The sequence below is a fragment of the Centruroides vittatus genome, unplaced genomic scaffold (assembly GCF_030686945.1).
Source record: "Centruroides vittatus isolate TY-2023 unplaced genomic scaffold, ASM3068694v2 scaffold_899, whole genome shotgun sequence".
NCBI lineage: Eukaryota > Metazoa > Arthropoda > Arachnida > Scorpiones > Buthidae > Centruroides > Centruroides vittatus.
The window spans coordinates 1,595,392-1,608,074 of record NW_027122719.1 but is presented as its reverse complement, the minus strand read 5'-3'; the positions used below and the strand labels follow the sequence as shown (position 1 = coordinate 1,608,074).

Sequence of the window (12,683 nt, the reverse complement as noted above, 5' to 3'; positions counted from 1 at the left end):
TGTGTTATAATTTTCAACTAGAAGTAGATATGTCACATTTTTACTATCATTTATCTAGATATCACATTGATATTTACTCTAAGTTAGAGTAAATAAATTACATTGGATAACAAAATACAAATTTTTACTATCAGTGATAGACTAGCATTGTGATGTTCAGTCACTATAATGTAAGTTGTAAATTATTTATATCAGTTTACACTATAATACTTTGATGTAAATATACAACCACATTGATTGATTGCATCCCACCCTGAGCTAGTATTTTATCCTAGTTGTTTCTAAATTATTAGTATAATTAATTGAAATTATTAAGGATAATGTTTATTTACCTACAGTTAGTTATAAATGAATTATTGGTTAATATAATATACAAAGATATACAGTTAGTTACTGTTTGTTTGGTTAACCCTAGGTTGATTAATAGTGTATTGATGATTATATAAAGTCAAAGTTTTGTAAATCTAAATTTACATGAGAGAATATTTTATTTTCTACACATAAACATACTCTGTAGTAATTGAACATTCACTGTTGTTTTTTTTAAATTTTTTAATAATAATTTTAGAATTTTCTTTAATTTGGCTTTATTAACATTCTAACCTAGGAGTATGTAATGATATTTTTAAATTAAAACAACATTTTAATACAGAGTTTGAACTTTGTTTTAAAAAATTTATTTATTTTTAGATTATCAGAACTGTTTTGTGATTTGGATTATCTTCCTGAATCAATTAATATTCCACAAAAGCATGACTTGTTTTGTCATTCAATTTTATTCCATAATTTCTCTTTTATAATTCTGTGATATCATTGTTTTCCTGATATACTTTTGTCATGTTATCAACTCAAAGAAAACAAGTTAAACATTTGACAACTCAGTAAGACATTCTTTGTAAAATTAACAATCATTCAAATTATTGGAACTTCATTGTGATTGGCATTATATGTCAATGGCAGAATTGTAAGAGAGAAATTATATAATAAAACTATAATGACAGATATATTGCAAAATACAGTTGTGAACTTATTTTTTTCAGGAGGGGAGTTGACTTATTAATATATACATATTAATAAAAATGCCTTAATATTTTATGTATTTTTACATGTAAAATAATAACAGATAATAACAGAACAAAAAGAAAATATACAATCTATATCAATTTTAAAAATTTAATTCTTTTATTATTTTTGTTTGTCATTTTATGCATTTTAAAATAATTGTTTTTGGAATGTTGAAAATATTTGTACTCATAATGAGTAAAAGATATTGACAAATTTCAAAATATGAAAAATTTATAATACAGAGCAAATATATTTGAAACATTTGGATTATAAAATTTACTTTTTATAATGTAACTAATATATATACGAAAAGACAAATTGATGTTTAGTTTTGATTTGATATTTTCCAAGACTTGTATGTTACACATATTATTGCCTTCAGGTTTGTTTATTATTTGATTTATGTTTTACATAACATTCAGATTTTATATTTGTTTATACAGTATAGTCTTGTTTTATGTGAAGGTTATATGCAAAACACAATTTCACATAAATTTGTGATCTACCCAAGTAGTCCCAGTTGGGGTTCCATTATAGACGGGTTTGACTGTATCTAATATATTTATGTCTAATTAGATTCATTATAATAAGACTTTTATTATGTTGTGCATTGATGGTTGCAGTTAAAGCAAATTGACTATAGTTAATTAAAAATCACTAATATAATAAATAACTAACTTTTTCCATCAACCCCCGAGCTTGAATCAACTCCTCTCAATGTCTTATCAACTCTTGAAGGTCTATATCAGCCACTTTGGGGACCCCTGCTTGGGTTCATACTTGAATGTCAGAAGGTGGGGAAGAATAATTTGCTGACTTAAGTCATATTCACTGGCACCAGGAATGGGTTAAGATTCAATAGGACTAGGAGTTAGTTAACTTAAACATATGCCTTCTGAAAGACATAAATCTGCATATATCAAAAACAAGATCCTGTATATGTACATTTCTAAAAGTATAGTTATATTGCTAATTATGGCTTTTTTAAACTTTTTTTTTTAATGGGAAGGTCCTCTACTGTTTCTGCTATTAACAAAATAGCATTTTCAAATTTTTTAATATACTTATATTTAAAATTAAGTATTACCTCTGATTATTTGTTCTTGTTAGACTTTCTTAAAATTAAATTTAGTATAGTTTTAATTTTATTTAAATTAATACTCATACAAATATTATACTAAAAACTGGAGGATGTTTTTCTAATAATTATAGAAAGTTTTCCTTTCCATTTGCATGACTCCATTTAACTCTAATGAAAGACAAATTATTACCTCACTATTTTTTTCAAGGAGTCCTTTCTTTACACTTTCAATTAAATGCTGTTTGAGAATTTATATCTCATCCTCAGATAGAATAAATATTGTTCTAGAATTAAATATGAATATATTCAGTATATATTCTAGAACAATAATTGTTCAATCTGAGGATGAGATGTAAATTCTCAAAAAGCATTTAATTGAAAGTTTAAAGAAAGGACAGACTCCTTGAAAAAGATAACAAGATAACTTTCTACATCAAAGACAAATTATTTTGTTCTGTTAAACTAATGTTATCTGTAAATTTTAATGTTTATGGTTTATACATTCAAGTTTTTTTGAACATTATTTGTTTGTTAATAAGTATAACTACTCACAAATTTTTTGATATATGTATATCTTTTGGGTATATGTAGAAATCAATATTGCTCATTTATGTTTAATTAGATCACAATATAATAAAATATTTAATAAAACAAAGAAAATAATGCAAATTTCATTCATTGTTTTTTTTTTATGATGATAAAATATAAATAAAATCTGTTTTTATCTGAAACTCATATAAACGATATTATTGTTTGTGTGTTTTAACACACAAACAATAATATCGTTTATGAGTTTCAGATAAGTTTTAATTGCTGAATGTTTTTGTAGTCTTCATCCATCATTAAAGATGTAACAAAATATATGGAATTTTTGTATAAATTTCTGCTTTTAATTATTAATATAATAAAATTTATTTCAACATCATCACGTAAAAACTATTGCAAATATTTTAATGGAAAAGTTGTTTTATATAAGTTACTAATCTGATTTGGTGTTTTTCTTAGAGAATATAAACATTGAATAACTAATTTCAAGTAAATTACATTATATTTCTTAAAAGTCTTACTTTGATTAAATATATTTTATGCATGTAGGAATTTTAGATTTCTGAACTAGAATATCTACTTTTTAATATTTTTATAAAACTATTTGATTCTTTGGTACCTGCTATTAATAATCTGCTAATTAAAAGCAGTAATTTAATTATATTTAACATTATTTTTATGCCATAACAATATACAATTTTAATTTTTTATTAATGTATAAATTATAATTTTAGTGAATTTTTGGATTGAATTTTGGTTTAAATAAATTTATTTGTTATGTGATTATAATAGCATATACTGCTTTTAACTTCAGAATTTCTGAAAATTATGACTAAATGAAATGAATTATTTGTGATAAATTATAAATTTTAAAATAAAGAAATTATGTTTTCATTTCAGCAATTAGAATTGCAACGTCAGATAGCTGAAAATTTAGAAATTGCTAAAAATAAAGAAACACAGGTATCCTTTAAAGATAAACTAATCATAATTTTATTTGTAATTTGTAAATTATTATTTATATATTGATTATTATTTAATTTACCATATGAATAATGGAGTAAAACCCATGAAATATTAATTATTATTATATTTTGGATTTTTAGATTCTAAGAATTTTATTTGCCTAAAATTGTCTCATTTACCTTGTTAAATATGTTCTAAAAATAACACTAGAATCTGAAAATAACTTAAAGACAATTAATTAAAAGTCACTATAAATTTAATTAAAGTGTGAACATTAATCAAAAGAAATACAGCCATATAATACATGCTTTTCTTGAGATATAAATTTATTTTTAAAAATTAGATTATTGTTATGAACTAATTTTCAAGAGAAAATAACATTTGAATTTAAGTTACTTTTGCCCTGACAGCTGCCATAATTTCTGACAAATAGTAAAACAATATAAATTCAGCTTCCATTTAGGACTGTTTTTCTAAACTGGTAAATATATAATTTTTGTGATATTTTTTAACACAACTAAGTAAATTTCTGACAGCATACTGCACTACACTGTAGTAACAACTGTATGTTTAGATTTAATAGAAACTTTTAACAAATTATTTCTGAAATTAAGAATTTGTTTTGGCTTGCAATTTTCATACTTTTACAAAAGTAAACAAACACTCATATCATTAATTTTTATCAGTTTAATAAAAACTAATATTAGTCTATCAGTACAATCTTAGAGAATAATCAAAAATAGCAGGAAAGTACAATGGATTCTGGGATTTTTCAAAAGTAGTCAAAATAACAAAAATAAGTTTTAAAGATGAAGTAGACATTTTTAAGCATTATAAAAGTACTATTTTCAGGCATAACTATTCATGAAATATGCCTATATAACTTTGGGAATACCTTGTCAGGAAAAATTTTTTACCTAAAATCCAAAGTTGTTATAAATGTTATTGATTTAAAAATTAATATTTTATTAAATACAGTAGAGCATCGTTTATCTGAATCAGTTGGGGACTGGGGTTGTTCGGATAACCGATTATGTACGCAAAATATATTAACCTATCCGATGTTGAAAATTTTCTCTGTTGCGTGTCGCTTCGTGTTGAATTTTCATCAATTTTAAGCCTAACAAAAATTTTTATAATAATAATTGAGGCTATTGTATCATTAAAAATGATTTCTTTATTTTGTACAAACAAAATAAATATATTGAAAAATATAAAAACAAAAAAAATTATACTTTAGAAGTTAATCTAGTATCAAAAACATTTGATTCAGCTCGACACAGTCCGACTGGAAAGCTTTCGGTTGACCGGTTTTTGGATAAACGATGCTCTACTGTAGTAGTATATCTGTGGGAAATTGAACTAGTTTGTAAATGATATATTTTGTTGAACATTATACAATTTTTTAAATAATAATAGTAACTAACAATTAGCTTTCTGAAATTGTTTGCTTTATTCTAACCATAATATATTTTATTTGAATAACAGTTTACTTGAATACTTTTGGACTATTATGAGAAGCCTTTTTTTTTTTTTGCTCGAACACTATTAAGTGTGACAAATTTAAATGGTGTTTTTTTCATCTTTATTTAGTTGATACTAAATAAAGATGAAAAAAATGCCAAGTATTTAAATTTGTCACACTTAATAGTGTTCAAGCAACAAAGAAATTACAAAAAATGGTTTCAGATTATAAATAAAAAAAACCCCTTTTTTTAGTTAAAGTATTTTGAATTAAAATACATCAAAATGCTTTTGTGAGCAGCTGGCGGCTGTAGGGGGCCTCTTCCCCACACATAGTATTTTAAAGTCCTCTTTTAATTTAGGGATAATATAAATTTTTATCGTGAGTTAAACATCATGTGAACATCACTGACGTGATCAAGATTTTACGATCTTGATCTCACTCATTCTTAGTCATCCTAGACATAGAGATCAAGTTTAAGCAACCCAAGCTGAGTAAGCAGTATATAGATACTGCTTACTCAGCTTGGGTTGCTTAAACTTGATCTCTATGTCTAGGATGACTAAGAATGAGTGAGATCAAGATCGTAAAATCTTGATCACGTCAGTGATGTTCACATGATGTTTAACTCACGATAAAAATTTATATTATCCCTAAATTAAAAGAGGACTTTAAAATACTATGTGTGGGGAAGAGGTGGGTAAGTGATAGGATGTCTTGTCATGAATGGAACCAAAGATGCTTTGTTAACAAAGGAATAACAAAATTTAATAATATAAAATAAAATAAAAGAAGTTTACAAACAGACTATTTCAAACTTAAATCTACCTTAACTATCCTGTCCCTAGTATGAGAGATATGAGTGAGAGTTTACAAATCTAATATATTACCTCATTTATAATGTGATTGATAACAATTCTGTACTTTGGGTGGAAGTTCAATCCAAAGAAGTATGGCACTAATTTTACATTATGGAGGATACAATGATGTTTGAGGATTTTGGTGCATATCCCTCTTTTATACTTCTTTTCTCTTCCAAAAGAGATTAAGAATTAAGATCATCTGACTGGGTGTCATGATGAGTGTTTTTTGTTTAGTCAGCCCTTTAGTCATGGGAGATAAAGATCTCTCAGGGACTGACTGTCAACCCAGGAAACATTTGTTCCTTGTTTTGTGTTGACAATCAGTCTCTGAGAGAGATCTTCATCTCCCATGGCTGACTAAACCAAAAAGACTCATCATGATACTCAGTCAGATGATCTCAATTCTTAATCTCCGTTGGAGGAGAAAAGAGTATAAAAGAGGGATGTGTGCCAAAATTCGTGCACATCATCTAGTATCCTCGTATGTTGAATTAGTGCCATACTCTTTGAATTGAACTTCCATCCAAAGGACAGAAGGATTACAAGCAAAGAATAATATGGAGGTATTATAATAAGTATTTTGTAAACTCTCTCTCGACTTCACAGTTAGGGACGTAGTCTTTAAGGTTTAATCATAGCTAGATTCTAGTCAGTTAGTCCATTTGTATTCTTGTTGTTTATTGGACTTGACTCTGGTTCTCTCAACGGACTCCTATTGCTTATCCACCTTTTCCCCACTCAAAGATTTTAAAGCTCTCCTTCTAAGAATTATTTTAAATTAATTTAATGTATGAAAGGGCACAAGATAAATCCCTATCTGGTGTCAGTCCTGACGTAGAATGGGATTTTATGATCCTCGATCTAAGTATACTTTTATCAGCTATCCTAAGACAATGTGGGCGGTTCTTGCCGTTCTGTTGCCGATTAAGAGGTAGAAAAAATCTCTACCCCCAGTTGAGATATTCAGAATCTCACATTTTATTAAATTATTATCTTTTTAAATGAACAATACATCCATAATAAACCAATTATTTTTGATATGGTTTTTAGTTGTTGCAAATTATGAATTTTGATAAATCTGTAACATGAATATTACAGACATTTTAGTAATTACTTTTATCTCGGATCCATTCAAAAATTTTAATAGTTTCCTTTCAAACAGAATATGATCTTGTAGATTAAATAATTAAAAGTTAGATTAAAAGAGATCAAAAGTTTTAAAATACTTTGTTATTAAGAAATATGTAACAGAATTAACAGTTCATATTCATTTTGTATGTCCTGGTTTATTCAAGAAATGTTTTAAAAAGTTGCAGTCATTTCACTTTTACTATTTGTCTGTAAATTTTGAATTTACAGGTTTTAACTTGTAATGTTTTCAAAATAATACTTTAAGACAAACTTTGAGAAAATAAATAGTTAAATTATCTTAAAAGTATTCTATGTTAACTTATTTTGATTTATTTATTTAAATAAGCAACTTTTGATAAATTTAATTTTTATAATAATGAAGTATTACAATAAAATTACAGAAATTAAGCTTTTAGTGATACAAAGAAAGTAGATTCAAGAGAAGGCCAGTTTGATAGTCTTGGTTGTTAATTGCTGATCTAGTTTTATTTCAGTTAGATTAGTTTTTTGTTGTTTTTGTTGTTTCTGTTGCTTTTTCTTCTCTAAGATTTCCAATTTTTTATTAATCATATTTTAAAAATTGTGATTGTGTTAGTTATATTCATATATCAACATCCCGAGAACCTGATGTATTTAAATTATAGTTTTACTTTAGTCAAGAGATGGCACCTAATATCTACCTCTAGTTCTTATCAGTTAATTTCTAATTATAATATTTGTAGTTCTGAACCGATTATTTTGGCTGTTTGTTAGTTATATTCATATATGATCTCTATCTTTGATTACCACTTTAAAACTCAAAAGTTAAACTAACACATAAGATCATGTATGCTTTAACACCACAAAAAGAGTTAATAATGCAATTGTTCTTAATTGTTTAAAAAAAAATTATTTCTAATTAATTTTCTGAAGACAAAGTCCTTTCCGGAACTGTATAAATAAGTTGAAACTAAATCAAATTTTTATTGTAATATAATAATCATAAAAAAATTTTTCTTGACAAAACAGTATTTACAAGAACAAGAAAGAAAACAAAAAGAAGCTCTTAAAAAGGCAGAAAGGTATATAAATACATGTTTCTCTCTGGAAAAGTGTTTTTCAAAATATACTATTACATTGCAAAAATTTTTTTCATTCTAAATTTTTTATTTTATTTTTACTAATTCTTAAATTATTGATTTATAATATTTTCAACAACATTTGGAAGTATTTTTTGTTTCTTTATTTTACTCAATGATAATTAATAAGAATATTTTTGCAATGATTGATTAGTATCAGGATTGATTTTTTTAAATATGATTAATGAAAATGATTATAGATTTGTGAAAATAAACTGATTTTATTTTAGGAAAGATATGATGAAATTCAGATTTATATTTAATATATTTAAATAAAAAATAAATACAGTTAATAACTTAATAAATATAATATTTTACATGAATGAATTATCTATTTGGCATTATATTTATGTAATTATGAGTTTTTTTATATTAATAATAATTTGTTATTCTAAATAAATAAATTTTAATTAATGAACTAAAATATTGATAGTATTAATATTTTCATTCTTAATTATATCCATGTTTAAAAGTATTATTTTAATATTTAATAAATACTGAAAGTAATAATTGTTTTGAACACAATTAAAGCAAACTTAAAATGTTTATAAACTTATGTAAAAGGACCTCTTAATATGGTAATGACCTTAATATTTAACTATAGCCATGGTCACACCTTGAGATTTCTACCCATGCAGGCAACTGCAACCATGACAGCTGTTCTCTTTAACTAGTAAATCCCCTTCGATAACCGGCATGACTGCAACCACAACTAGAAACAAAAAGTTTGTTCTACTCGCACCGATTGCAAACATGCATCCAATCAGCAAACGTCTATTTTCTGTCATACAGCTGCAACATTGAAAATACTGTAGTTAGAAAATAATGGTGGAAAGCAAGATGATGGATAGTTTAACAGAATCAAGATTAATTGAGCTAATTCAGTCTCATGAATGCCTGTGGGATTTTAATTCTTCGTTTTATTGAAGAAAGGATAAAAGAGTACAGATAAATGGTACTTACAATCGTATTGATTGTAAGTACCATGTGGTCATTGTCTGTATTAGGAGGAGTTAGTGTAGAACTCCAAATGACCGCTTGTGTATTGTCATCCTGCTGTGGGTCATCTGAATGGTAAAGGCTGGTGAGGATGTGCAAGATAGTTTCTTCCATGTTAGTGCAGCAACCATCAGGGAGCTGGATAGTGGAGGGTGTTTGGAGCTGGTGCTTTTCCTTACAAGCTTAGTAGTACAGTTCAGACCAGGGGTTGCAACCACAAGTGTTGGTACAGAAATCGTTCCAAGTGTTAGTCCTTGTTTTATTTATAAGGATTTTGTAAGTGTGGGAATGCTGGGAGGTAGGACGGAGTCTTTTTTTCGGCAAACAGTTCGGCAAGACCCACCCCACTGTCACGGATGGCTAAATTTTTATGATATCCCGACTTGTCGGGATTGGGTAATTAATTGTCAGGTCGAGTGGAGGAAGAGTTGAGGATAGTGTATGGGTTCATCGATAAGTTTAAGGCGATATTTGAAGTAACGGAACCATGATGAAAACAAATAACGATTTATTTAGACAGGTAAACAAATACAGAAAATCTAACGCATCCAGTTCCTAACCGTGGGGGAGAGAGAGTTTACAAATTTAGGGGTCATACCTCTTCCTAGGATATATCGGCTGTAATCATAGGAATATCATCTCGGTTCTCCGGTCGTGGAGGTAAGCAGGAGGATCGGTCGGGGCAGCTCGTCGTCGGCTGGCTTCGGAGTCCTCAGGTTTCAGCCCTCGAACTTGGGACGTGCGTCTTATGCGGACCTTCTGCGACCCCGTTATCAGCCTTTTCCCCCCTTATATACTCCAGGTCACGTTATCTTCGATCACCAATCGCGATAGTTGGTGAATCGGTCATGATTCGATCTCCGTGACTAAGAGTTTGGATCCAGAGAGAAAGGAAGTGCGTTTCGATGGCAGAAGACTGCACATCCTTAGAATTTCGACCGTTTCTCCAATTTCTCACAAAGGGATTTGAACAATAAAAAAAGGATTTTGGGCCGGGTTAAACCCGGTCCTCACATAAGTGTTGTGTTCGTGCCTTTACTGATCTCTAAGTGTGACGTTAATGTCTGGGTCCTGTTCATTCCTAAATTGCCTCCTTAATCTCCTAACTACTTTTTTCTTGTCTTCTAGCTCAGTGGTCCACCAAGGAACCTTTGTGTTTACAATGTTTGAGCTCGGAGGCAATAACATGAGAGTTAGTGATTGTATTTGTAAGCCTGGTGACAAGATGGTCTAAGGTGTCCTGAATATAGTGATTAACAGTGTATAGTATACAGCAATGGATAGTCTTTAGTAACTTACCAGCTACAGCAGTGGCGTGCCGTGACATTTGATGACAGGGAAGCTGTTTCTGTAAGAAGCCGACTTCCAGGGGCAATCAATTAATTGCGCGTCAGTGATGGTCTAGGGCAGTGGTTCTTAAATTTGGTTGTAAATGATGCTGCCAAAGTAACAGTTAATTTTTTTTAACATTATACAAGAATTGTACACGTTTTTTTGTATCCCCTTGCAGATGGGACATACTAAATCGTAATATCACCGGTTTAACATTGAAATCCGTAAGGCTGGGTACACATTAGGCGTTTTGAAGCGCGCGTTTGAAAGAACCAAGAGTTCTGCATAGGTATACACACTCAAACGCGCGCTTCTGGCCAAGCGCGCGTTGATAGATTTTGGTTAGAACGCGCGTTTGAGTGTGTATACCTATGCGGAACTCATGGTTCTTTAAAACGCGCGTTACCAAAGCGCGCGCTTCAAAACGCCTAATGTGTACACAGCCTAAGTAATATAAGATGGGAGAGCAGAATAAATATATCAAATATTTTAATGGATTTTTTAAAACTCCTGTCAACTATACAGAACTATCATAAAAACATGTCAGTAAACTCTTATCGGTTGGGTTAAGTTATAAATCTAGTCTACTCATGATTCACATAATCGGGCGAGGGCGGCCGAATATCTAGCAGGCAGGCGGCTAACAGCCCAGAACCGGTCTGGGATATAAAATTGAAAGAGTTATACGTGTGAAGTTTCCACCAGCTAAACTGGGTGAGGTTGGTGCTCTGTAAAGCGCATGCGCCAATGCCTATAATCTGGCTGCTTGGAAGCTGACCCGGTTTTGACATTCCTTCCGCCACCGAATTATTCGAATATACAATAGCAATCTTATCGTTTTTTTCACATGTAGTATAGAAATTTGTAATAAGATAGATAATGCAGTTATAATAAAATATTAATTTTAATTAATTCAAAGTACGTTAAAATATGAAAATTTATATTTTAGATTTTAGATATTATATTTATATTTTTTAGAAAATACAAGGGAAGGTCATTGGAAGCGATGGAAGCGGCGCTTCCATCGCTTCCAATGACGGCACGCCACTGAGCTACAGTAATATAATGCACAGTATAACAAAGACTTTTAAATATTAAAACACTCGCCTAATTATAATTTTCTATTGTCAATAAATTTTAAATTACTGTTTCAAAAAAATGTGTCTAAATTTATTCAAAATCCATGGAAGATTCAAATCAGCATGGTTTACTGTATTTACTATTAAGAAGTAGACAAATATTATTGAATAAATGATAAGAATATAATTAGGCTGCAATTAAAACTTTCAGAATAAAATTTAATCTGTTAAAATTTCTTAAAATTGTATTCACATGTAATCATAAAAAGAAGTTAGAGCTCAAAATTTTTATTTTTAGATAAAATAGGAAATTGGGAAAGTTAAGATATAATCAAACGTTTTTGTTTAAATGAGTCCAGTTAAGAAATAAGATATCAATTACATCCAAACAAACAAAAATTTAAATTATATGTAATTTAGTGTTTACATTCATTACAGATTTTTTATTTGAAAATATTGTATTTATTTTTTTAGGGTTTTATCCCGAAATGGGGAAATTGGTAAGGAAAAATGCCAATTGTATGCAAATATTATTCAGTGTGAAGAACAGGTAACAAGTATAATTTACTTATTAATAAATTGTACAAAATACAATGAAATAATTTTAATATTTTTTATTAAAGCAATGGTTTAAAGTATATCGAGAGAAATTACAGTCTGTTACAGTTAATCAAGATTATATTAAAGATGTTATTATAAAAACTGTACAAAGGTAATTTTAAAGTATATAATTTATTTTGATATGATAACAGCCTATTCAGTTTGATTCCTAAAAATTAACAATCTACTAATCAGAAATACTGGAGTGAGAAATGAACTGTCACAAACAAAACCTTTTTTACCACTAAGTGAACTAAATAACACTTCCGAACGTTTTCGGCCTTCACCAAGGCCTGCTTCAGGTACTGAACTAAACTAGCTTCCTACTTGGATCATTAGAACAATGCTGTTCGATTTTAAACATTGTATATATCACATTTCACCCTTCTGCCTGGCTCCGTTCAAATTCCTCAAACAGGTATCTCCACGCATGCGCAA

At 28.7% G+C, this 12,683-nt stretch overlaps 2 protein-coding genes across 2 annotated transcripts in view; both read left to right on the top strand.

The window, feature by feature from the left end:
* csul (protein arginine N-methyltransferase 5) overlaps window positions 1-12,683 on the top strand; it is a 324,839-nt gene that overhangs the window by 133,483 nt on the left and 178,673 nt on the right. The window lies entirely within an intron of this gene.
* Window positions 1-12,683, top strand: part of LOC136990322 (VPS9 domain-containing protein 1-like) — a 43,570-nt gene that overhangs the window by 25,822 nt on the left and 5,065 nt on the right. The window contains exons 7-10 of the mRNA XM_067288715.1: window positions 3,593-3,655; window positions 8,126-8,178; window positions 12,120-12,195; window positions 12,269-12,357. Of these exons, the coding sequence (XP_067144816.1) occupies window positions 3,593-3,655; window positions 8,126-8,178; window positions 12,120-12,195; window positions 12,269-12,357 (281 nt within the window). The remainder of the gene's footprint in view (window positions 1-3,592; window positions 3,656-8,125; window positions 8,179-12,119; window positions 12,196-12,268; window positions 12,358-12,683) is intronic.